This window comes from Alligator sinensis, unplaced genomic scaffold (assembly GCF_000455745.1).
Source record: "Alligator sinensis unplaced genomic scaffold, ASM45574v1 scaffold170_2, whole genome shotgun sequence".
NCBI lineage: Eukaryota > Metazoa > Chordata > Crocodylia > Alligatoridae > Alligator > Alligator sinensis.
The window spans coordinates 884,459-909,660 of NW_005842290.1; the positions used below are offsets into that span (position 1 = coordinate 884,459).

Consider the following 25,202-nt stretch of genomic DNA (forward strand, 5'->3'; position numbering starts at 1 on the left):
GCATCCAGAGGAGGGCCACTCACATGGTCAAGGGGCAGCGGGTCAGGCCCTACAAAGAGAGGCTGAAGGGCCTGAATCTATTCAGCCTCCAGAAGAGAAGGTTGAGAGGGGATCTGGTGGCCATTTATAAACTCACCTAGGGGGACCAGTGAGAATTGGGTGAGGCTCTGTTCCCCTGGGCACCACCGGGGGTTACTAGGAATAACGGCCACAAATTGTTATAGGGAAGGTTCAGGCTGGACATCAGGAGACATTACTTTACAGTTAGGGCTGCCAGGGTCTGGAAAGGGCTCCCAAGGGTGGTGGTGCTCTCTCCTACCTTGGGGGTCTTCAAGAGGAGGCTGAACCAATATTTGGCTGGGGTGTTATGACCCCGCACTCGTTCCTGCCCGGGGCAGGGGGACCATCTGTTTAGGGGCAGGGGGACCATCTGTTTAGGTCCCTTCCGACCCTAAGCGCTACGAAACTATGAACCCCTGCTGGATACTGCCAGCCAGTTAGGACATAGGTCTAAGTCCTGGTTGTTGCCGCAAGGGAATTTTAAAAATCAAGCCTAAAGATTGCATTTCTCCACTCTTGTGGGGAAAGCTGTCACTATTAGGAATGGTAACCCAAAACCAACTAGCATTTTTCTCCACTAAACAGACTGAATATTCTTGCTTATATGAAAAACGCATCTCTTATTTTCAGCAGATGCATTCTAGGGTCACTGGGTACTTTACAGCTCTGGACAGTTACCTTGACTGCCACGGTAAAGATGAAGCAAACTTTCCTTGCCTCTTTTACAATCACTCTTTGTTAATTTAACAACCAAACCCTAATGCTGCCGTCAGCCAGTTGCACACCATAACTTGCCCCATCAGCATCCCAGTCACTTTCTCTCTCTCTTCTCCTGCATGATACCAGCTATACATCCCAGTGACATGGGAGACTTAACTGGAGTTAGCCAGGCTATCATAGCAGTAGTGTATGAAAGACCTGTGAGGATCTTGGAGTCACCAGTAAACATCAAAACATTGCATTCATTCTCATCTAAAATGGCATAAGCTTAGGAGATCTTAAATAAATTGGTAAGCTTTTAAAACAGTACCATGATCACAGAACTAGAGGAAAGTAGGGATGGAAATAATCTCCAGGAGGTCCACCTAGTTCTGCTCAAGGCAGGAACATCTCTGTCTAAACCATCCCAACCAAATGTCTGTCCAGCTGGCACCTAAAAACTTCACCGATCTCCAGGTGTTCCAGGGCGTAACTAGCCTCACGGTTAGAAAGTTCTTAATATCCAACCCACGTTTTCCCTTTTGCCCCTTGTGAATAAGATAGATGGTAAAACAAAATAATGTTGCAAGCTTTCAAAAGTACACATTTCCTTCCTTTAGATTATTTACTAACAATTCAGTTATTTACTACTAAATTTGAATTTGCCTGGTTGGAGACGATAGCCAAATTATTCCCTCATTCACAACAATGCAAATTCAAAGTTACGTTGCCAAAGCCAATGGTTTTACTCAAGGTTTATCCTAAGTAAAGGAGAGCTAAACCTGGCCTATGATGTTTGATCTCCTTTCACTGGTATTTTGAAGTGCTTTTCTGTAGTTGGAATGAGAGCAAAAACTATTCTTAATGAACTGTACTTTAAGAGAAACCAAAAGGGAGTTGAGTTTTCTGAGGCACCCGATTTTTTTAAGCAGAGATTTTGAGTGGAAAAAATGACCAAGGAGCCTCCCTCCACCTTGCTGGATGAGATTATGTTAGAATCAAAATACTTTCAAGGCAAAGAATAAAGAGCTGCACAGGTAGGACTCCTGATAGCATACTTACTTCTCTTGGTTTTCAGGTACAATAAGCATATTGTCTCTTTAATGCTATTCTTTTCTTTAAGAAGTATGTAAGATTTCAGCCAATTCTCCCTAATGATTAGTTCAGGATGAATGTACTTAACTCAGGATTCAGCTGGAAAGAACCCAAGTAGATGCAATCAATTTTCCGCTAAATCCACTTCCTTCCTCTCTTCTCTACCCAGCATGAGCCATCAAACCACTGCTAGCTATAACCAGTCACTGGTGACTACAACACTGAGAGCCCTCTGGTTGTCTTTCAGCCCTTTATTTCTAGGCTGGTCATTCCTCCTTTTGATCTTCCCAGTTTTCCATTTTCTCATACCCTATGCACTAGTCCAAACCATGGTCTGAATGTAAAAGCAGCAAAACATAGCGATTTAACAGAATTACAACAGCCCACAAACACTAAATTGACTGTTTGTTTTAAACCATGGGGTTAATCTTTTCAACATTTAGAGAATCAACTCCAGAAATTCCACTTGTACTGAGTATCTTTTTCACCTCTGTACATAGGCAATTAGCACAGCACATAAGGTTAGGATGATACTACTCTATTTTAATTCTTTACACAGCAGTGGGGAAACATTGTTTAGAATATACCACCACTGTCTTTTAAGAATTAAAAAAACCCCATGAAACAAAAAACAGCTCATATCAAATCTGATTGCTTACACATCGCCCCACCGCACCCTGCCTTTTCTGGGCAACACTGCCTGAAACAAGAATATTCATGGAGCCAAGGACGATTTGCAAGTAGTTATTTATCCAGGAGTAATTAAACACGATCTCTGGCTCTCACCTACCCACCTTCTTGGGAGTTTAACTAGCTGACTCCCTCCCCCAAAGTGTGCTAATTCTCCTTCATTAAATAACCGACTCCAATTGCAAACCAAGTCCCAGTTGGCTGTGTGTTCTTTAAGCTACTTTCCTTTTTTTCTTTTCGAAAGACTGCTGGGCTGTTAATACTGATCCAGCAAATTGTTTCCATAGGTTTTATTTTATATTACTGCAGTTCTTAAGGTCAGTAACCCACTGACTTTGTCAAAGAAATTATTTGGGTTATATCCCAGCAGAAATTTCTCAGGGAACTCACTAGAAGACCTGCAGTATAGAATACTGAGGCCATAAGTTACATTAAGTGATTGAAATTTGAACACCATCTCCAATTTGATGCTAAAAAAAAGGCCCACTACTGTTTCTAAGTTCATCAATTGTCATTTAGGAGGTAGCTATCAACAACTATGATGAGGTACTGAAAATCCATTTCTATTTTTATTTTTAAAAAGGTTTTAATTTTAGTTTGATTAGTTGGCTATGTTCTTAGAAGGTATTTATTTTTGCTTACAGGAGATATTTGCAAACCGGTTCTTTGTTCCCTTTCATCTGTTCTCACTGTTTTTTCCCCACTTGAATTCATAATCTTACTACTGATATCAGAAGCATGTGATATTGTTATTACAAGAATATTTTACCTTAAGTTTCCATAACACTTGTCAGGGTAAATTGTCCTTAAGAGTCTACAATCTAAGATATGTAAGCAAAATACAAGACAAGACGTGGCACTATAGTTCCAGGAAGGCAAAGTGAGGAAAGCTGTGGACAAAAACAAGGAGAGGAAACAGTCCCAAGCAGAAATGAGTTTGAAGAAATAAGGAAGGAGGCTTAGAAACCAGTAAGTGGGGAACTGTTCCCAGCTCTGGAAGGCAGCTGGACTGAAGGCACAAAGTAAAGAGTGTATGAAAATAGAAAGATGAAGGATCTACGGTGAAGGATCTACCAGGGGAGTTCAAGGTTGTGCGCAGCACTGGAGTTGAGAACAAAGTTTGGGAATCTGATGCGCAAAGACAGAGGGGTCTTACGAAGGGTTGGAAGAGTGGGAGTGGCATGGTTTGAATGAGGGGAGAGGAAATAACATTCGAAGTAATCACCACCACCTCTGGAGCCACAAGATCACTATGACTTCAGGTGATAAATGAGCATATTCAACAGAAGACTTGTGAAACTAAGAGCCTGTTTCCATGCATTTGCCACGAATAACACAAAATGGAGAAGGTAAGTCAAGGAAACACATACCATGTAAGCCCAGCTGTCCATAAACAGAATTTTTTTTCACTGTTTCCAGTGCAATATATGTCAGTGAAACTTTAGATCTGGTCATGACAATATAATACTTCCCTTACTGTAGAGCCTTTAAGCTAGAGCAGAATCCTAGAGGATTCTTCCACAGGGCCCTAAATAGATGATTCAGCAAAACTTCAGCAACCACAAAAAATGGAATTTGTGGCTGGTCTTCAGTTCTTGCTCAGCTCTCTTCTGGTTTAGGCCCATATTTTGTTTCCAGCTACAAAAATCACTGATTTTGAATTCTGTTTGGCAATAAGAGTAAAGTCACTCAGGGAAACACAGCACACCACCAAGAGCCACTTTCTGCACCATACAGATGTCTGCAGATTTTCTCAGTCCAGACCATGGCATATTTCGCATTAAAAATTAAAACCTAATGACACAAGTGGGCACAGTGAACCAGATCTTCAGCTACTATAAACTGCCACAGCTCCTTTATTTTCTCTGTGTACATCTTTAAAGCCTCCTGCTGCCTTGTATTCTTGACACTTCTGCTTTTCCCAGAGTTCATACATTTACAACATCCTGTGAGATGTCACTTTAAATCACAGCACAGTTTTTCTTTTGAGGAAAAGAAGCTTTTAAAGGTCCTATTAAAATCATCCTGCTATCCAAGTTCCCCAGGCTGATCAAAACCCCAGAGAAATCCATGGAAAGGCTCCCACTGCCGTCAGAGGGTTCTGTATCAAGACCTGTATCATAAATTCAAGGTTTTTAAATTATTGGGAGACTTCAAGGTGGAGAAGCAGCAGGAATTATTGACTGAGAATTCAAATGCTGGCTGATTCTGTCACTGAGCCCCTGAGCTGAGTGCTCTTCCCATCTCTCACAAGGTGCTTAGCCCTTTGCAAACTTGAGCTCTAATGCATGATAGACAACACAGCTCCATTCTGTTCTTCCTCAGGTAATGGGGGCCTGCAAGGTGCAGTGGCAGCACATTCACATACCCTTTGTCATTCTGGCTAGTACTATAATCATCTCATCAATGTGCCACTGGCTCCATGGCTGACACCTTAAGGCATGCATGGCTCCTGGGTAAGCTGTTGGGGGTCTGATCTGAGTGAGGACTGCTGGTCTGGACAGGGACCAGTTCTTTGAGCCTAATATATACTAAATATTTATGTATAAAGAAAGAAAACAGATTTGTGTGTCAACCAGCTGCTGGATGAATTTGGCTGAAATTCTGACTGGACTAATGCTGCAGACTGAGGAAGTCCTTCCTGCACTCCTTGTGACCTCAAAGCTCTTCTTGAAACACATGGAAGTTTGGGATATGAAAGGAATTCAGCATTATGTTCCAGACTGTGCATCACCTTTTCCTTATTATACACATAAAAATAATAATTCACTTTACTTTAATTTACCTAAACCTTAAACAAGAAAAATGCTGCCCAGGCTAATGGCACCAAGTATGAGATCACAATGGCCAGATGGTGGTTTGAGGATGTGGCACGTAACATCCACGTACAAGGTATAAGCTCCAGCCTGTCAGAATGCTTTCATCGCACATAAAAATGTTAATTTTTATACACACTGCAGCATCTAGGCATGTATCACATTATCTCCTTTGGCTGCCAAAACACTTCGGCTGAGTTAAATCAGATATCAGGTTCTGTTGCCTGCCAAATGCATTCAATAAACATACAGGCCGAGTGGTAAGGACTCAGCTCAGTCATGGAGGAGTCTCTCAGAGGCTAAGATAAAATTGGGAGCTTTGCTGCAGGTTTGTTTTGACCATGTACTTTGTGTACTTACCTGATCATAATGGAATTGTGTTGGTAAGTTCGGAGCTCTAATGCTCACCATTCTGACATGCCGCATCCATTGGCAGGATTCATACAAGGAAAACCCCAGGAGTTACCTCCTCAGTTATACCATAAAATAATTTCACACTATTGCAAGTGTAGATTTACCTCAAAACAACCCCTCTCCTCCATTAGTAAATGGAAGAGGTCTGTCTAGAAAGAAATCTGCCATAAAACTTCAATTCTGGCCACGTTCTCTCATGGTCTGATGCTGCCCCACATGTGTCAATGGCAGTAAGGTTGGGCCCCAGCTGAGCAAATGAGGAACTTGGTACTCAACCTTATCCCCTATGAAGTCGATGATATCTATTAATCTGTAAGTCAAGAGTTGTTTTTGCCACTGACTGCAACTGAAAGAAGAGTTGGCCCCGAGTGACAAAAACTTTTAAAAGCCTCAGTAGAAACTCTGGTTAGAGGCAGGGCTTTCAGGAAATGAGATGTTGACTTGAAGAAAAAAAAAATGCATTCTGGCTAAAAATCAAATTTACTGGCCACCTTCTTGTGCTGTGATTTCCAGGAGTGTGTGCGTGTTGTAGTGGACAGAGATGAATTCTTTCTTACCTAGGCAACAGCCTGGCTAAAACTCTAAGAATGGAAACATGCACAACAGTTTTGCCTGCTGGTAAGTAACTCTGAACAGTAACCTACAGAGGTTGACTTTCCCAAAATCAAGTTGCGCCTGGGTTGTTTTATAACAGTATGTTTAAAAGTAAACAAAACATTCAACTCATGTCAAATACCAGGGGTCAACTGAAGCACTTCCATTGGTGCCCAAGGACAGCCCACTGCAACTATAATTGGCCAATCCTCCAGAGTCCTTTCATTTAAATGAGAAAGAATTTATGCTTGTTTACGTAGGCCTCACGCCAAGCCTGTTTCTCTGATAAGCTGCTCTGGTGCATTCGTGTCTCACATCCGATTTAGAGCTCTATGAATACTGGAGACAGCATTCCTTGGATACTTAAAATAAATTAAAAACACAACCTTCAGCTTGGACACAAGACTGAGAAAGTTATTCATGTGGCTCAGGCGCTAGGACCTCTGGGGAGTGGCGCTGGGAAAATGGTCTCTCGAAAACTTTATTCTTCTCTGTTAATGACACAGAATTCTCAAGATGGTCCTTTATAAACTGTAAATATGCATTATTTGAGCAAGGAATTCTTTTCAGTAGCATACTGTTGTGTCTGCAGGGTTTGGCTGACAGAGACTATGAATGTGCCCTCAAGATAATGCTACAATATGTCTATCTATAATTTAATAATATTACTAATAATTACATAAATGTGTACTACTTCAGTGCTTCCATCCCATAATCTCTAAGCACTTTACAAATAACAAGAAGATCAACCTAACATCAACCATGTGCGGTAAAAAAGAATGATTATTACCGTATGAGCAAGATGAGGCTTAGTGTTTAAGTGATTTGTCCAAGACTACACAGGAAGTCTATAGCAGAGCTTGAAAGAAAACACTGATCTTCTGATTCACCGTGCTGTATTTTAACCCTTCCTAACCACAAATCCATTATTTTATTCAGCTAAGAAATCCTGAGAATTTGCAAATACTTTCCAACCCTACTAGAAAGTAGCATTGTACAACAAAATGCTGAACAGACTTCTTTTTCATTTTTTCAGAGAAAAATGAAGTCCTAGAATTATTTATTAATTTTACAAATAACAAACCAAAGTTCACTCAGCTGCTACCATCTTTTACCAGGCATCATACTCCATGAAAAAATACTACTAACACAAGTAAGAACTAAAAATACCTTTAAGGAAAATGTTACCATATAAAGGAGCAATGGAAAATGAGTGACTTTTTGCTTGTAAAATTTTTTACAGTTATAAACCTATGCAGTAAAACTATACCTACTTTCAAGAGGAGGGCATTAGCAAGCTTTCAGCTCCAAAAGGCTCTTTCTGCCCCACTCCTTGTAAAGAAGAAATAGTATGTATCAGTATTTGGCAGTGCTGGAGCAGGCTGGACATCTAGTAACACAAATAATTTGAGCTAGCCTGAGCAGGACTCATTGATGAAGATGGACAGAACAATACAAAATTCTTATGTCATAGACTATCAGGAAGAAGAGAACAGAATGATCAGGTTAAATTTTATATAGTTTTTATATTTTATACTTGAGCACTGCTGCCTAACAAATTTTACAGAGAGAGTTCGTCATGAGGTTGGTTGGCCTTAGAGAGTGGAGGAGAGGTCAGGTTCATGGGGTAAGATAAGTCAAGAGAAGCAGATACCATGAAGAAGACAAAACTAGTGAAAGAGCAGCTCCATTATGTAAGGTTGTGAGAAGGAACAGAGAGGAAGTTCAGACTACAGTGTACAGAGGCCAGGAGACAGTTTGTGGGAAAAGTGCAGAAAATGGTTGAACAAATCCATGGAAAATCTGGAAAGCCAGGAGGTAAGTTTGGCTAATGGGTAAGAGCATGCTGACAGTACCAGAGTTGGGTGGTGCTATGGTCTTGTTCCCAGGCAATAAGTCAGGTTCCAGCTTTCTGGAACTCTTAACCCTGGGAACCCAAGGATTCAAGAAAACCACAGAACATGCAATAACAAGAGTCATAGTGGGAACGATTAGGGCACACTAAGGATGGAAATAATGCCAGGGTCAAGAGGAGAACAAATCCTGGCAATTTTCCAGAGAAACCAGTAAGCAGGTTTAAGGACAAGGCAGCTAAATTAAGTGAAGTTCTATATACATTTGAAACAAGGAACAAAGGGATTTCTACCTAGAAACAGGACCTAATTCTTTGAATTATTCAGCAGTGGAACAGGAAGCTATCCAAGTTACAATATACAGATAGAGAAGGAAATCAAACCAGAGAGGGAAATCCAAAGATGTGTTAAACTGGTATTCTCTTTATGGAAGTCATGTTTAAGGTGGAAACTGATGTTTAGCACTCCAAAGCAGTAGCAATGGAAGAAAAGGGGTCCAAGGACAAAAGTCTGGAGCACTGCAGAGCAGAAATGATGACATGAAGCCTATATGTCCAAAAAAGGAAAGCCCAGGATGGATCTGGTGGGAGAGAAGCAGCATACCCAACATTCATACATACAAAGAACAGTTCAAACTGTACTAAGGGGTGTGCATGTGTGTGTAAGAAGTGAGTTTATCATCAGGATGGACATGAAAGAGAAATGATTAATTGGCGTGAGGAGGAAGAATTGATTTAATTTTGTTTGAAGGAACGAACTTTATTTCACTGATAGGTGACAGCACTGAATTGATTTACTGGTGAGGGAGTGATTGATGTAAGGTAAGTAGGGGTAGCTTCAGAGAACCATGACTTGGCAAAGTTAAGGCCACACAGGTTCTTTATTCCCAGGCAACACACTTTGTCCTCAGATGAGTAAGGGGTCAAGGACATTTGTAAAGCCTTGTTCAAGGCATTTTTTTCAGAACATGTAGGGCCAACAAATAGCATAAATTTAGATCAATAAAAATCACATGAAGCAAAAGCAGCCTCCTGAGGCTGATCCCTTCTTATAATTTAGCAGTGTCTCTGCTTGACTCAGTCTGTCTTTCCTTTTGTTTTATACCTTTTAATAGCTATTCTTATGATCTTGTTTTAATTTCTTCTGCATTTCATCCAAAATAACTTTTGCTAAAAAATGTTAAGATTCCAAGATCAAACACTCAAAAGTAAGGATCTGCCAGAAATAAGGGTGCCTATGTAATTTGTATTCACTTTTCTGTGCACGTGAATTAGTATGTAATTAAAGATGTCTCCTAAGTTAAGATAACTCTTGGTAAGTTATAAATCACTGAAAGCTGGGGCTTATAATGGAAAGTATTAGATAACCTTAGCTATATGCTAAGGGACTTTGATTCCCAAAAGCTTGCAGAAAAGGATAATTTTCTTGCCATTTTCCAGTTGGTCTAATAAAAGGTATCATTTTGGAACCAAGAGTTCTAGTTTTTTGTATGTCTTAGCTATATGCATCACTAGTTAAACTTACAGTACATGAAAAAAAGAATATGAATGTCTACTGACAATGCAAACCGTGCTGCATCAAAATTCTGCTATGAATTACCCACATCTCTTTCTCTCTGAGATACAGAGAAACATAGTTAGGTGTGTTAGTCAAAAATCAGGGAGAAGACAGGGTAAGGCAGCACACCAGAGACTAACTCATTTACAGAGGCATAAGCTTTCAGAGGTTACATTGTCCAATAGATGCTATGAATGAATGGGCAGAAAGCAGGGGTTCTAAATAGAAGGGCAATTGAATAAAATAGTTAGGGGACAGGGATACTGCTGAGAGAGGTGAAGATAGGATGAATAGGTCACTAGGGATAAACATGGCAATTAACCCATTGATATCTGAGATATAGGCTCTTCATGCTGAAATGTTCTCTCTTAAAGAAAACTCTTGAGTTCCAAGAAAAATATTTAAAATAAAGTTGGACGAAAAGGAAAAGCCATAAGAGAGGTAGGAGAAAAGGGCTGAGGTTAGAAGATGTTGAAAAGGAAACAAAGTTTTCACAGAGCTTGTTGGACTATTTACAAGAGGTGACAATTCAAACAAACAAATTATTTAAGGAAATTATTAAATTCTCCATGGCATTTACCATAATCCTTGAAAATAAAAAAAGAGATAAAATTCCTGTTAATCATTGCATGTCAGTTTTTCCTTTATGTGTTTTCCAAACCCTGAAAGTTTCATAGGGCCTTGAGGCAGTTGGCACCACATTATGTGTACCAAAATACCGTGAGAGAGATGCATATATGGGTTAGTCAATGTGCTGAGAGAAAAGTTTCTATCATTAGCTGCTGAGCAATCTCCATCTATTAAAATAATCATCAAAAGCCAGACATCTAATGCTATACCAATTTCTAGCAGAAAACAATTTCATAGATTTCATAGACATTAGGGCTGGAAGGGACCTTGGAAGATCATCGAGTCCAGCCCCCTGCCCAAAGGGCAGGGAGTCAGCTGGGGTCACAGGATCCCAGCAAGATGAGCATCCAGTTTGCTCTTGAAGGTGTTCAATGTAGGCGCTTGAACCACCTCCGGTGGCAGGCTGTTCCAGACCTTGGGGGCTCGGACAGTAAAGACATTCTTCCTTATGTCCAGCCTGAAATGGTCTTGTAGTAGTTTATGACCATTCGACCTAGTCGTCATCCCTTGGGGCGCTCTGGTGAACAAACGTTCCCCCAGATACTGGTGGTCACCCCTGATAAACTTGTAGGTGACCATCAGATCACCCCTGAGCCTGCGCTTTTCCAGGCTAAAGAGCCCCAGGGCTCTCAGCCTGTCATCGTAGGGTCTGTTTCCCTGACCTCTGATCATGCGCGTGGCTCTTCTCTGGACTCTCTCAAGCTTCTCCACATCCTTTTTGAATTGTGGAGCCCAAAACTGGACACAGTACTCCAGCTGCAGCCTCACTAAGGCCGAGTACAAGGGGAGAATGATGTCCCGGGATTTGCTTGAGAAGCATCTATGGATGCAAGCCAGCGTTTTGGTCGCTTTACTAGCCGCAGCATCGCACTGCAGGCTCATGTTCATCTTGTGGTCGATGATGACCCCCGAGTCTCTTTCTTGCATAGTGCTAGCCAACATAGCACTGCCGAGCCTATAAGGATGCTGCGGGTTTTTTTTCCCCCAAGGTGGAGAACCTTGCATTTATCGGCGTTGAACATCATCAGATTCTCGTCCGCCCACTTGCTGAGCCCAATTAATAACAGGACAACAAGAAGACAAAAGAAAAACCACCAGCCAACTGTAATAACTGTAGGACAGGCATCATTTCAGTCCTTCTTAGCTAACCCTGCACTCCCTACCAAAGTACTTAGCTTTCCACTAAGTCCTGCCTCAAGAAGCTGCCTCTCATGCCACCTTTCTAGGATGTGGCAAAATATATTGGCAGTCCAAATATATTGGAATATATATGCACCTAGGTGGCCACGGGTGAAATCTGAACATGGGAATATTAGATGAACCAAATGTGTGGCTATACAATTACGGGCATCCAGAGCTCATGCTTCAAACCATGGAGGTCAAGTAAGGAATGTTCCCACATACAAAAAACTGAATCATCAGCCAGCGCATGTTCCCCTCAGCATCAGATATTAACCAATGCCTCAGGATATCCGACCGAATAGCTTGGAGTTCTGGTCAGCTCTGGTTTGACACTGTATTGTTGGAAAAGACGCATAGTCTGTTGGCAGTATGATCCAAGCCGTGAGGAGAGAGCAACTGAAAATTAAGCATGCTGCCAACATGCAAACACACTCTGACATATATCCTATGAAGGGACAGGTCCTTGAAGATGTTATGGTTGTACTGCTACTACCAAAAATAAACGATTCAATCCCAGTCACCTAACGTTCAAAGGTGCTTTTTCAGTGATGCCAGTCTGCAAAAGGGTCTCTTGCATAGGTACAGCCATGATTGTTATTAATAGATGTTTATACCACAGCAGCACCCAAAGGTTTCAGTCTGGATTGGGGCTTTCTTGCGCTAGGCCGGGTACCAAAACAAAGGTATCCTCCCTAAACAATCTCTAGTCTAAAGTCATGACCCCACTCTCTCTTTTTACTACTCAAGTATACAGGCTGGTTCAGGAATGCATGTGGTGCCCTGAGGGGTAACAGTGACCACTGCTGTGGGTGGGCCCACAACAATTCTCTTGAACTGCTGCCAAGATAGTGTGCTTCTGCCCTCCCACAAGGTACCCCTGTGTGCTTATATGCAATTCCAGCAGTGAGCTTGCTGAAATCTGGAAACAGCTCTTGCTAAAGCAACATCAGTACCATCATGAGGTCATCAGCTGAGATTGTGATATCTTGCAAGCTGTCACTTATATTAAATTGCTATACAAAAGCCCAAGTGAATGCTGCAGCATGATCAATAATAGCTAGGTAAGGAATGCACTGCATACCTTTCGGATTATACAGTTTGCTGTAGGCTCCCTGATTGATCTCACTATGATTTCCTGTTCCTTAAAACCACTGGCTGAAGTGGAGATTAAAGGCAAATGGAATGTTCAAACATTTGCCTTTAAATAAACAAGAAGAATGTGTCACTGGTGTTCACGGTGAAATGCAGCTAAGTATTTAGAACAGACGTAAGGGGTTAAAGCTGTGTTAGTTCCTCATAGCTCAGTTTCTCTAAATCTACAATCATCCTGGAATTAACGTAAGCGTAATGTTGATATCCCTCATTATAAACATTTTTCCTATGGCTGACAATAAAATTGTTTTAATTATGCCTAGATTAAAACATCATTAACACAACTTAACATTTCAGCCTGAAAACAGGATGCCAGGGTTGTACAGTGACTTGTTTGCTGAAACTTGGATAGGATTGATTGATGACCCTTAACAGTAACAGAAGGTACCATTATTTTCTGTAATGTGTAGCACTACCAAATATAGATAGAGTAAATATCTGCATCCAATCACATGTGCTTAGAGTACACCACTGCAATTCCATAGTGGTAATTATACTTTCCAAGAGGCTGCCTCATGCTGAAACGCTAGCACATGGGAGAAATACGTCTCTTCTTGGTTTGTTTGTTTTTTTTTTTTTTTTTTTTAAGTAAAGCTTATAAAATTTCCAGCAATAGTTATGTTTTACAGTTAGCGGGAAGGACAGTGTATGGCCTTGACACAACTGTTCTCTCTGCTGTTTAAGACCCTCACTCAGAAAAGCACCTAAGCATAAGAGTAACTCTAAGCATAACAGAATCACAGAATCATAGAAAATTAGGGTTGGAAGGGACCTCTGGAGGTCATCTAGTCCACCCCGCTCCTCAAAGCAGAACCATCCCCAACTAGATCATCCCAGCCAAAAGCTTTGATTAGCCGGGTCTTGAAAACCTCTAAGGATGGAGGTTTCACCACCTCTCTGGGTACCTGTTCCAGTGGTTACTACCCTCCTAGTGAAAAAAATTATTCCTAATACCTAACCTAACCTTCCTTTCCTGCAACTTGAGACAGTTGCTCCTTGTTCTGTCAAAATAAGTTTCCTTATGCCTACCGGGGACCCACTTTCTGGCTGAGACTCTGGGTCCACACCCAAAGTTGAACTCACAGCCTTCCCACCAGGAGCTCAGCACTCAAACCCCTGAGCCAGACGAGGCCATATTCTCAATGGTTGGCCGAATCAAGCCCTGAAAAAGGTTTTACCAAGTGTCATACCTGAGAGAAGACTTTAACCCAGCATTTTTTAAAATATATCTTTCCAAGCTTCAGTTGTTTTCTCTGAGAGACTGCATATGAAGAACTATGTTGTACCCTCACACACCATGGAAACCGGAGCTTTGGCTTCCACATTGCAAGAAGTTGAGTTATTTGATCTATATAAAGCTGACCATAACTCAACGTGTTCTGTTACAGGAGAGAAGGGTTTGCTTCATTAACAGAGAGAAGCATACACAGGAAATATAAGCTGCCCAAAGGAGCAAGGGCCTGGCCCCTGAGAGATTATCAATGTGCTCAACTGCCACTGATTTCAGGAACAAGCATTTAATATTCACTAAGGCCACTGATTCCAAGTAAAGCAGCAAAAATTGTGAATTTTATATAATTATATTAATATATTTAAAGATATTGTAGGTGTTATATCCATTATATCGTAGAATGTAATGTATTTATATTTAATATTTACTTCGAGTAAAATGTTATTTCATTTTTGTTAACTGATCTCTGCCTCTAAAGACATTTCTTGCACACCCTGGTCTTATGAGGCCATATTTTTAGAAAAAGTCAGCATGCTAAGCAATTAACTCTTTTGAAAATTTGGCCTTAGATCAGGGATGGGCAAAATCCAGCTTGTGGACTGAATCTGGCCGATGGAGGGACTTTGTCAAGCCTTGAGTAGGTCTGTTGGTCCCACCTGGCCCAGGTGCCGTCTGACCTGTGGCATGTCCCACTACCCACAGGCGCACAGCAGGGCTGGGGCAGGTTTGCAGCTGGACTCCAGCCTCGGCCTCATGGGGACTGGTGGGGACCTGCATGCACAGCCCTGGCCCTGGCTCAGTCTGCCCCACACCATTCTGGACCCACCCAGAGCGGAGCAGCCCAGCTCTGAACTAGCTGGGACCCATGTGCACAGCCCAGACCCTGGCCTGCCCTGGACCAGCTTGCCCAAGATGAGTGGCAGTGACAGCCAAGCAGAAGCTGCTGCTGGGTGTGGGGGAAAAGTGGCAGCCCTGCCATCACCACCACCAGGACCCTCCTTGCTGTGGTTGCCTGGAGCCTGTGCCTGGGCTGCCCTGAAGCTCCTCTCTACTGTCATCACCACCACCACCAGTGCCGCCTCCAGACTGCCCAGCAGGGCAGCAGTGGTAGTGGAGAGGAGCTACAAGGCAGCCTGGGCGTGGGCTCCAGGCAGCTGCAGCAAAAAGGGCCCAGCAGCGGCAAGCAGGAGGGAGCTGCTTTTCTCCTGTGCCTAGCAGCAGCTTCTGCCCAGCTGCCACTGCTGCTCATCACAGGTGGGCTGGTTCGGAGCAGGCACAGGGCAGGCTGCGGTCAGGGCTGTGCATGTGGGTCCCAGCTGGTCTGGAGCTGGTCCGTGTTGGCTGGGGCAAGTCCAGAGCAGGTGAAGGTGGGTTGGGGTTGTGCATGGGGGTCCCCACTGATCACCATGGAGCCGAGGCCCTTCAGAGGGCTGTGAGCTTTGCTGCTGGGTACTGGTAACAGTGAAGAGCTACAGGGTATGTGGGCTCCAGGCTGTTGCGGGGGAGTGAGAGGGTGCTGACTGGCTTGCAACAGCTCCCCAGAACTGCCTATGTGGCCTGTGGGCTCAAATAATTGCCCTCCCCTGCCCTAGATCCTAGTCCATGTGAAATCCTTCATTAGTATTCTTATACTCTGGAGATTTCCTACCATTTACAAATAAAGGTGTCTTTCAGGAAGCAGGCTCTCCAACAATCTTTAGATGCATTTTTACAGATTTTTCCTGAGGCAACAGTGCGTCTGTTGTCAGTAAAACAAAAGTCATACTCGGGGAAATAGAGACTGCCCTATGCCAAATAAGGAAGCATTAGATCTTATCTGCATTTTCCCCCCATTTATTCATGAAATTACATTGGTCTTTCTTGTCAAGGTTAAAACATTTGCTGTCCACCTCTGGAATGAGGCCACTGGATGCTCCATTGAACAAAGGCTGATGCTGAGCAATCTCTACAAATTTCTTCCAGACTATTTCCTGAGGGTTTGAAATACAGCTTTCGAACTGTAGATAGCTAAGTATTGGGCCCTTATCTAAACTAAATGAGTTCTGCAGTGTCTCTGTATCTAATAGTTTTCTCGCCTTTAAGTATCTGCTGTATATTCTATATACCTATTTTGTTGTTAATAAGACTGTAAACTCCTGGAGAGAAGTTTGGATCATGCTTTAAAAACTGCCAAGAAGGACAATGAAGACTGACACTTAAACTTATGATACCCCAGGTTTGTTATAAGGTTATGTGCAACTGTTGTGTGGGAACTGTTTTAGATCATTATCACACTGAGTTACTAATGCTGTAACTGTAATCATGCCCAGCAGTATCCCAAAGATTCGTGGAGTTTAAGGCAAGAAGAGACCAGATTGGAAAGAGTCCAGCAGAGAGCAACAAAATTATGAGACGCTTGGGAAACATGACTTAAGAGGAAAGGCTAAATGAACTAGGATTATTTAGTCTGAAGATGAGAAGATTGAGGGAGTCTTCAAACATCTGAAGGGCAGTTACAAAGAGGATGGAGATAGCCTTTTCTCTGTGGTTATAGGGGACAGGACTAGGAGAAATGGCTTCAAACTGCAACAGAGGAAACTTAGATTGGAGATTAGGAAGAACTTTCTGACTATGAGGGTGGTCGAGCATTGGAACAGGCTGCCTAGTGAATTTGTGGAATCTCCATCCCTGGAAATTTTCAATAGCAAGTCCGACAGACACTTTACTGGGATCACTTTCCGTTCTATATACTGCTCTGTGCATATCCTTTCATAGCATCTGATGAAGCGAGTTCCTATATATAAAAACTTGTATATAGATATAAACTAACGAAATTCAGGAGATGTATAAAGTGGCAAATCTGACCTGCCTCCTGGAACAGCGTTTCCCAACCTTTTCTGTCCCACAGCACACTGGCTGGACACAGGGTCAGGGGGAGAAGAAAGAGGGGTGGTGAGCAGCCAAATGCCAAGTGGGGGGAAGGAGGAGAGGGTATCGGTGTGGAGCCAGCTGGGGCGCAATGGCAACGGTGGCTGTAGCCACGCCCCCCCAAGATTCTGTGGCACACCTGGACATGGCTGATGGCACACCAGTGTGCTGTTCTGGGATGATCTTGCCTTGAGCAGGGGGCTGGACTAAATTAATTCATGGTCTCTTCCAAGCTCTACTTTCCTATGATCTCATGAAGAATTAATCTAGTCTGACCTCCTCTATATCATAGGCCATTCAATTTCACTCAGTTACCCTTTAACTGAACCCAGAACTTATGTTTGCATACTGTGCATCTTCAAATGAAGACTCAGTGGTTTTCTGGAAGACACCAAGAGATGGAAAATCCACCTTTTCCTTTCTTAGTTTGTTCCAGTGGTTAATAATAACCCCTTTTTTTTTTATTAAAGTCTGTGCCTAAATTCCAATTTGAATTCAATTAGCTTCAGCTTCCAGGCACTGATTCATGTTACGCTTTTCAGTTACTCATACTGGAGGTAGAGGCACTGTTCCTTGTTCTTACGATCCACTAATCTTGCCTACAGTACTGGTCTGCCTTGTTTGAAGATTTCTTTGAAGCCATTCCAGGAATCCTATTGTCCCAAATCAAGTGTGAAGCTGAGAAATGGTTTTGTTTGTGTAAAAACCTTTTCAGGTCCCTTGCAAAGCCCAGGGTTATGGGGTTCGGGATTTGGGATCACTGTAAGTAGCTGAACGTATGTTTGGATTAAATGCGTTTCACCTGTGCTGGGACCTGTGCTGCAATATCAATAGTACAGCTACCATTCCAGCACACACTGCCAAAAAATAAACAAGTACTGGGTCACTCGTAAATTTTGTTTTAAGGTGAATCCAGCAGAAATCGAGCTTGCAGACAGAATGTTCTTTCCAGGGTTTGGCTCCACTGCATTAGAATGAATGTAACGATAAGCTCAAGAGACAACACTGTGCATTGTTTCCTACGTGGTGCATTGTGTGGTGCAGTGTCTCATATCAATCGTGTGAATCATGGAGCTCCACTAGCACTCCTGGGGAGCTTGCCACAGTTTAAGTTCTGCGGGAACACGTCCTAAGATGCATCCTGTTCCACGGTCACCAGTTGTACAAACACTGGGAGGCCAATTTGAACCGTTACTGCAATACTTGAGCAACTAACTTTGAATTATATTTTGATAATAAAATGGTTTCCTTTACCTCCAAAAATCTTTTCTTCTGTTTGTTTGAGAATAGTATGACTTGCATACAAATCTTTGTGGAAGTGAGTGAATGTCTAGACTGCCTTTTCACCGATTCCTTCTTCCAGAGAGCTGTAATTTGTCCCATGTAATTAGGGTAAGTTAATTTTGGCAAGGATGCACAGATATTATCTGATATCATATTTTGTAATCCTCCATTTAGCAGGATGCCCAAGTACTTCAAATGTTTTGGGAGCCAACAAGATAGCTTCTCATCCAGTGTTATGCTGGGACTGTTTCAGGAAAGCCGATGAACTTGAAGTTTTATAACAAATTTATTCTATAAATGTATAATGGTCCAAAGGGATGTATGAGGTTAATTACAGTCTATATTCAGTTTTTTTAACAAATATTTATCTATCTATACAAAACATGAGAGGGAAAGCTGCAAGTTCTTTCATAAGTGAACTTTACAATGGTCCTTTCATTAGAAAGTTATTTGGCTTTGTGCCAATAATCTTTTACTCTTTTTCTAATCCTTAATTAATCCTTTTTATAAACAATTTACACTCAGCATATTCTGCTGAGGCGAAGTCTTTTGTCTGTGTATATGCATCACAAGAAGATCTTCTGCATTTAGGCCAATACCATCATACAATAGGAACCTAAATCCATATTTAGGTACCTCGATAAAAATGACTCGACTTGCAGAGGTGCCGAGCATGGACAGCTCCTCTTGGAATCATCAACACTTTGCAAATGCTTAGCACTTCTCAAAGCTAGTGCTAAATAAGGATCTCCTTGTTTAACTTTAGGCACCCACTTCTGAAAGTTTTGGCCTTAGTGCTCTAAAACTTATGAATTTCTCAGATAAAATTATAACATGCTCCTTGTTGAAATACATCAATACGAGTGAGAGGAAATTGAAAATACACCATTTTCTCCCTAGCAATGCTAGGTCTTTAACTAAAAATCACAAAGAAAAATCTATCCCTTTTATATGCACGTAGATTCAAAAAGGAATTATAAAATATACTGTGAGATGTCCAGAGTTTTTCTTGCAAGGCAAAGAGCTAACTGCACTGTTTCCCCAGAAACTTTAAAAAGCAAATACTGTAGTAATTTTAGAGCTAGATTTTATACACACAGTATTCATTTGATCCTGCACATTCAAATGTGATATGCAATTTTGGGACATTATCATTTGTACATGTACATGACAAAATGGGCACATGAAAAATCCATTTTTAAATTTAATTTGTGCATGTATACATTCTAACATTTATATGCAGATCTGGTAGCACATATGCAGCTCCAAATACACTAGCAATTTAAACATGGGAAGTATTAAGGAGGCCTGGTTGAAGCCCCTTTGAAACTATAACTCATACAGTCAATGGAATTCTAGTTCCAAGTCCTCCAGTCCAAGAAAGCACAATTGGATGCTTATAGTTCAGCAGTTTCCTTAATCAGCAGCCTTTGGCAAGAATGGGAATTCTGCCACAGTAAGGAATGCAAAAAAACCACCCAGGTTGATGGCTCGATATTAACAAAAGATAAACAGTGGAGGAAGCTAAAGAATAATATACATTTGACTTACCACAAGAGCAGCACGTGAAGCAGTTGGTATGATAGAGGTTACCCATTGCTTGGCATGCCTGGCTTGCTCCGTACACACCCTTTCCACATTTTATACAAATACCTACAGAAAAAAAAAGACAACAAGCGTTAGGATCCTCAGAAGTTCACAAAAGCTGACTGATTTATAAAGGCGGCTGACTCCCTATTCCCTGCCTTTTGTATTCTAATCGCTGTCTCCCCTGCAGTCCCTTCACATCTGATGAAGTGAAGCCACTGCTTACAAAATCTGATTTAGTTAGTGCAAATCTATCCTTCCTTCTGTCTAATTTATAAACACTCCCTGTGCTTCCACTGGGCTCCAAAACAGTGACCAGTTGTCTTGAACAGAACCCAGGCACCAAAGTCTAAGGCAGGTACCTTGAGTGAAACAAGCACATGAAAAGTAACACATGAAGAAAGCAAAAAATCCTCAGTGCAGGTGGTGGTGAAACATAGCTCAGAGAATCGTGCTGGCTAAACAAAGCAAAAAAATCCCAGGACAGTAGGTGAAAGTAAAAGGGAACAAGATATCCAAATGTCCTCAGGAAAGAACTATGTGCAAATAAACAAGTTGGTGAGATCTTCTGTACACTGCAAGTGACCTTAACCCAAAATGTTACATTCAGTATTACTAATAAAATTATCTAGTTGATCAAATCACATCAAAGAAAGATACTGCTAGATTAACACAAGATGAACAGTGGAAGGAAGCCACAGAATAGTGTAGATTTGATTTAGCACAAGAGCAAGAAAAACGTTGGGATTTTTTTCTCTCCAGTAAGTAACTAACATATGAATGGTGGTCCATTAAAATGATTTAAAGATATAATACTGTTTAATAACATTTCTTTTTTTCCATTATTAGCCATATGTAGCCATTATTCACCACATGGCTTTTAGGATAACAAAAAGGCAAGGTATTTCTAATAGGAATGGAGTGACTGTAGATATCCTGAGGCATCCTCAGTTGTTCTTCTAGACCAGGGGCTTCCAACCTTTTTGAATGTGGGGCCGGATCACGAACTTTTTTATCACCCAGTGGGCCGGCGAGCCATATTCAAAGACCTCACAGGAAGCGGTATCACATCACCCCCCTGAAATGGAACTACAGTGTTTATACTTTTGTTTCCCGTCGCAGAACCTCGGGCCTCAGAAAACAGCTTGGAGGGTCACATGGCGGCCCGCGGGCGGTATGTTGGACAAACCTGCCCTAGACAGACAGTTTGATTAAATTTAAAGGGACAGTGAAAGGTAAAACAAAACGAACAAAACAGATATTTTGGGAGCCACCCCTCCCCACCAAGTTCTCTTGCCAGGGTTATAGATCAGCACACTAAAATGGAAAGTGTTTTATAAACTGCATTTGTTTTTCAGCCTTTACACTTACTATCACTGACTCCACCCATCTAAGATCATGAAAACAAACGGGTCACATTCATCTTTGTTATCTGATGTTGTTGCAGTAGCCCTAGGCTTTGAGTTTTGGATTATAAACATTGCAGGGGAATATTTAAACAGTAACAACAATTTAGTTTCAATGAAATAATACAAAAGAGTTTCCCTATTGAAAACATTCTGTAAAACCTTTTACAGAACCCAGGGCTGCCTATACACGTGCTTGGGGGTGGGGAGAGGGCATTGTAATTAGAGTGGTTCCCGAATAGCTGCTCTAATTAAAATAGCTCACTGTCACGTGTATTAAGCCCCAATGTGTTTTAAAATGGCCACAAGACACTTCATTTGATGGGGTTTAGATAAAATGCCCCGACGACCATTTAAAAATGCGTGCGGGGCTTAAGGCAGACAAGGTTCCTTGGGTGAATTTGATGTGTTTTATTAGACCAACCCAAATGACTGGAGAATAGTTATTAAGCAAGCTTTCGGGTTCAAAAACCCTTCGTCAGGCTAAGGAAGCTGCAGCAGTTGGTGTGTGCTCTTCCTGGATGGAAGCAGGGCTTAATACACATGACGGCGAGGTGATGCTGGAGCATTCTATTTAGAACACAGAGCAGACTTGATTAATCGAGTCTGCTCCGACACATTCTAGTTAGAACGTAAACGAGCACATGTATAGGCAGCCTAAGTTTTGGATCTCAATATTGTACTAGACGAGGTTCTTTAAATGTCAATGTCACCAAAGGTCAATGCCAGAAGTTACACGTGCTGTCCAAAATCCAGGTAAACCATCTTTAAACTGCCTGCATACAGGTCTACCAAGCTGTACATAAAATATGTAAGAAAATATTTTAATTATGAAGTTTGATTTAATACAGTGAATGAGAATGTTTAACATATTTGCTATCTTGTCAAAACTCCCTAACCAAAGGTTCTGAAGAGTAGGAACACTCTTATTTACTATCAGTTAATGATTCATTGGCTGATGAAAGTTAGTTATTGATCACTGTTGAACATTTTGATCCAAAAGTGCAGCATTTTACATTACATAGTAACAACTGTACGACAGAGGCAGTGTCAGGGCATCAAGTTAACCAGTGAAACCTCCATCTGCCCAAACAGATACTATGAACTCTAGAACAAACATGGTCCTTTGTGTCCTTGCAATTCCATCAAGGCATCCTGGGGCTGCAGGGGTTACACATACAACACAGAGCATTTTTGAAATGGACAGGCTGTTATTATAGCCTAAGGTCTTTCAATTGCTTTTTTTGATAAAAGACCCAGGCAAGAACAACCCTTTCAGAGTTTGACACTACTACCTGCAATCTGCACCCATTTTGTCCACCCTTTCATGACATTTGTGGACCTCTGAATGATTGTCACAGACATTTCATATGGAGGCAGACTATCCATGTATTAGGACGCCTTTCTTCTCTTTCTCCAATTATTTTTACTCTAGAAATTGCAAAAATTCACATTCTGCCTTTTCCTGAAATGCATGTCAGAAATCTCACACACAAATTCTAGTCAATGCCAGACCTACTACAGCCAGGAACCATTTGGGCCTATAAAAACTATCGCCTCATTTGTCTGGACCAGGAGAAGCACGTGAATTATAGAGTTATGAATGCATTGCTTATTCTGCCCTCCCCACCAAATGATTCATTATGAGCAGCTGTCTGTTTGTTAGTTTGTTTTCTCTAAAAGATTGGTTGTTAATTGCAGGACTGAATGACCACAGAGATGACTGGAATTCTAAACAGACTGTCTGTATAATTCCAATAATATATTTTTAAAAATATGTATGCAGCAAACATACAGGCAGCTGTGGTGTGATCTCATAATGTTCTGGAAAAAATCACTAATTTCATGGCCATTTATGATCAGTTTTTCCATTAATTGGAATCCAGGCTATATGCTGTTGGCTTGGTAAGAGGCCATAGGTAACAGCAACATCACTTATGTTTCAAATTTATTTCCTATGCCTTTTTTAAAAAAAAAGTGTAGTATTACAGAACAAGCATATCTCTTTCCTATAATTTTCTTTTATGTTATTGTTTGAATCCGTTTTTTCAAGCCTTCATATAATTCATATGCTTTTCCTGTATATCCTTCCCAGCAATGCCATTAGTCAACATATTAGATATAATCTTCATTTGTAGCCATGGAATTTTTAGTGCAGCTCATGGTGGAATGAAGCGAGAGGACAAAGTGCCTTTATGCTCTGTCCTCATACAAGGTCCACCCTAGGATACATTCGAGCACCTTTAGGGTTGTTCTAATTTATGCCAGCTACCATGCTGTTGCACTATACTTCTTCTCTCAGCCCACCCCCAAATTCCTATCCCCCTCTACCTCCTCCCCTGTCCCCGGCGCAACCTTCCGGGTTGGCCAAAAAACAAGGGGAGGCATAGGAGACATTAAACGGACTCTTCACTGCTCATGCAGAGGGCATCTTCCATTATCCAGATCTGGATTAAGAGTTGTTTTGCGCTAACAAGCTGCTACAAGGCCATTAGTTCCTAAACTGAAGCTGTCAGTAACCAGCTCCTTCTTCTGTAATCTGAGAATCCAACAGTAAGGAAAGATAACAGTTCATTAACATGAAAACCATTCCAGTTGCACACATGAGAAATACAGACAAACTGTAGGAGGATCTCAGAAGCCCTAGTAATTTGGTATATATCTTTATCTAGGAAGAATCTTGCCTGGTGCTGTGTGTAGAAGTGTTACTGTATTAGCATAAAGGTTTTGCTGACATGGGATGGCAGAGTTGTGTGCCTTATGGGCGGTTACATATTCTTGAACTCAGACTAAGATATCTGCCTGAAGATTAGCATAAAATAAAGGCAGGGAATAGACAAACCTATACACACAATGAACCCCAGCAAAAACCAAAACAAAACAAGAAACCGCACTGAAACAATTAATGCTGAAAGATAGGAAACAGAAACTTTCGACTGAAATTAGCAAAGCAAACTTCTCACAGCTCTCCAGATACTAGGAAACTAATTCAGTTCATCATGTTTAATTGCACATGCTTTCTCAAAGTTGTCTTGCTGAGAAAGCAATGATCTGAATGCGACTCAGGCAAGTAACTGTAGGACATGGTCAGTAGTTGCTTTTTAAGCACTCAGAACAGGGACATGTATCGGTGTAATTTGGAAAGGGAAAGTTGCTGAATGAAGAATCATTAAAATGAGCTCAAATTAGCACTATCCCAAACAATGTTTTTAGTTAGCTTCAATGATTCTTTAGTCCAAAGTGAAAAGGTAAAAGATGCATGTAATGTGAGAAAGTACCAACCCCAGCTTGGCAGAGCCCATGTAGACTGGGTAATTCTGTCCTATGCCCAGAGTTCCAAAATGGAGCATAAAATCAAGCCATCCCTGGATTTGGGGAAGATTCAGTTCTGGTTCTCAACATGAGATCTTTAGCTCAGTTCTGCTTCTGATGTGACCCACTCTGCTATCTGGATCACAGATCTATACATAATACCAATTTTCCCAGGCTCCATAAAGTTAGAGAAAACAATGAGCCAAGATTATGTGAAGTCATTGCAGAATTGATGTACTGCTTCCAGTTCAAGGATGTGTAGATGTATGAACACCTTTAGGCCAAGCTTAGTTCTCACACACAGGTCTGTAACTCTACATGGGTCATATTCTGTCCTCATATGCACCCCTATCAAAGTCAGTGGAATAGCATAAACACCAGAACTGGAGTGAAATTTGGCCTGTTGACTTCAGTGGGAGGTGCCTTCGTGAATTTAGAGGGTAGAATCTGATGCTCTCACACTTAAATTTGAAAGCGGGCCATGTATCAGAGTTGAGCTGCAGGTTTATTTTTCCCCCACATATCTTGCTGAGATAAATGCTACATACTGTCTACAGTAGGAAATAACCATGGCCTGTCATCATGAATTATGGCAAAGTTAGAATTAATGAGTAACACATGGCACAAATAAATCTCTGGCTGCACAGCTCCATTCACAAAGCAATGGGAGAAGAAAGGTTGGGGGCACATAACCTGGACTTATTGCGATAACCTTCCTCTTCCCTCTGAACAG

At 41.5% G+C, this 25,202-nt stretch overlaps 1 protein-coding gene across 1 annotated transcript in view; it reads right to left on the reverse strand.

The window, feature by feature from the left end:
• The window catches only part of WTIP (WT1 interacting protein), a 114,513-nt gene that overhangs the window by 50,771 nt on the left and 38,540 nt on the right, over positions 1 to 25,202 (reverse strand). The window contains exon 2 of the mRNA XM_006028114.3: positions 19,716 to 19,817. Within this exon, the coding sequence (XP_006028176.1) occupies positions 19,716 to 19,817 (102 nt within the window). The remainder of the gene's footprint in view (positions 1 to 19,715; positions 19,818 to 25,202) is intronic.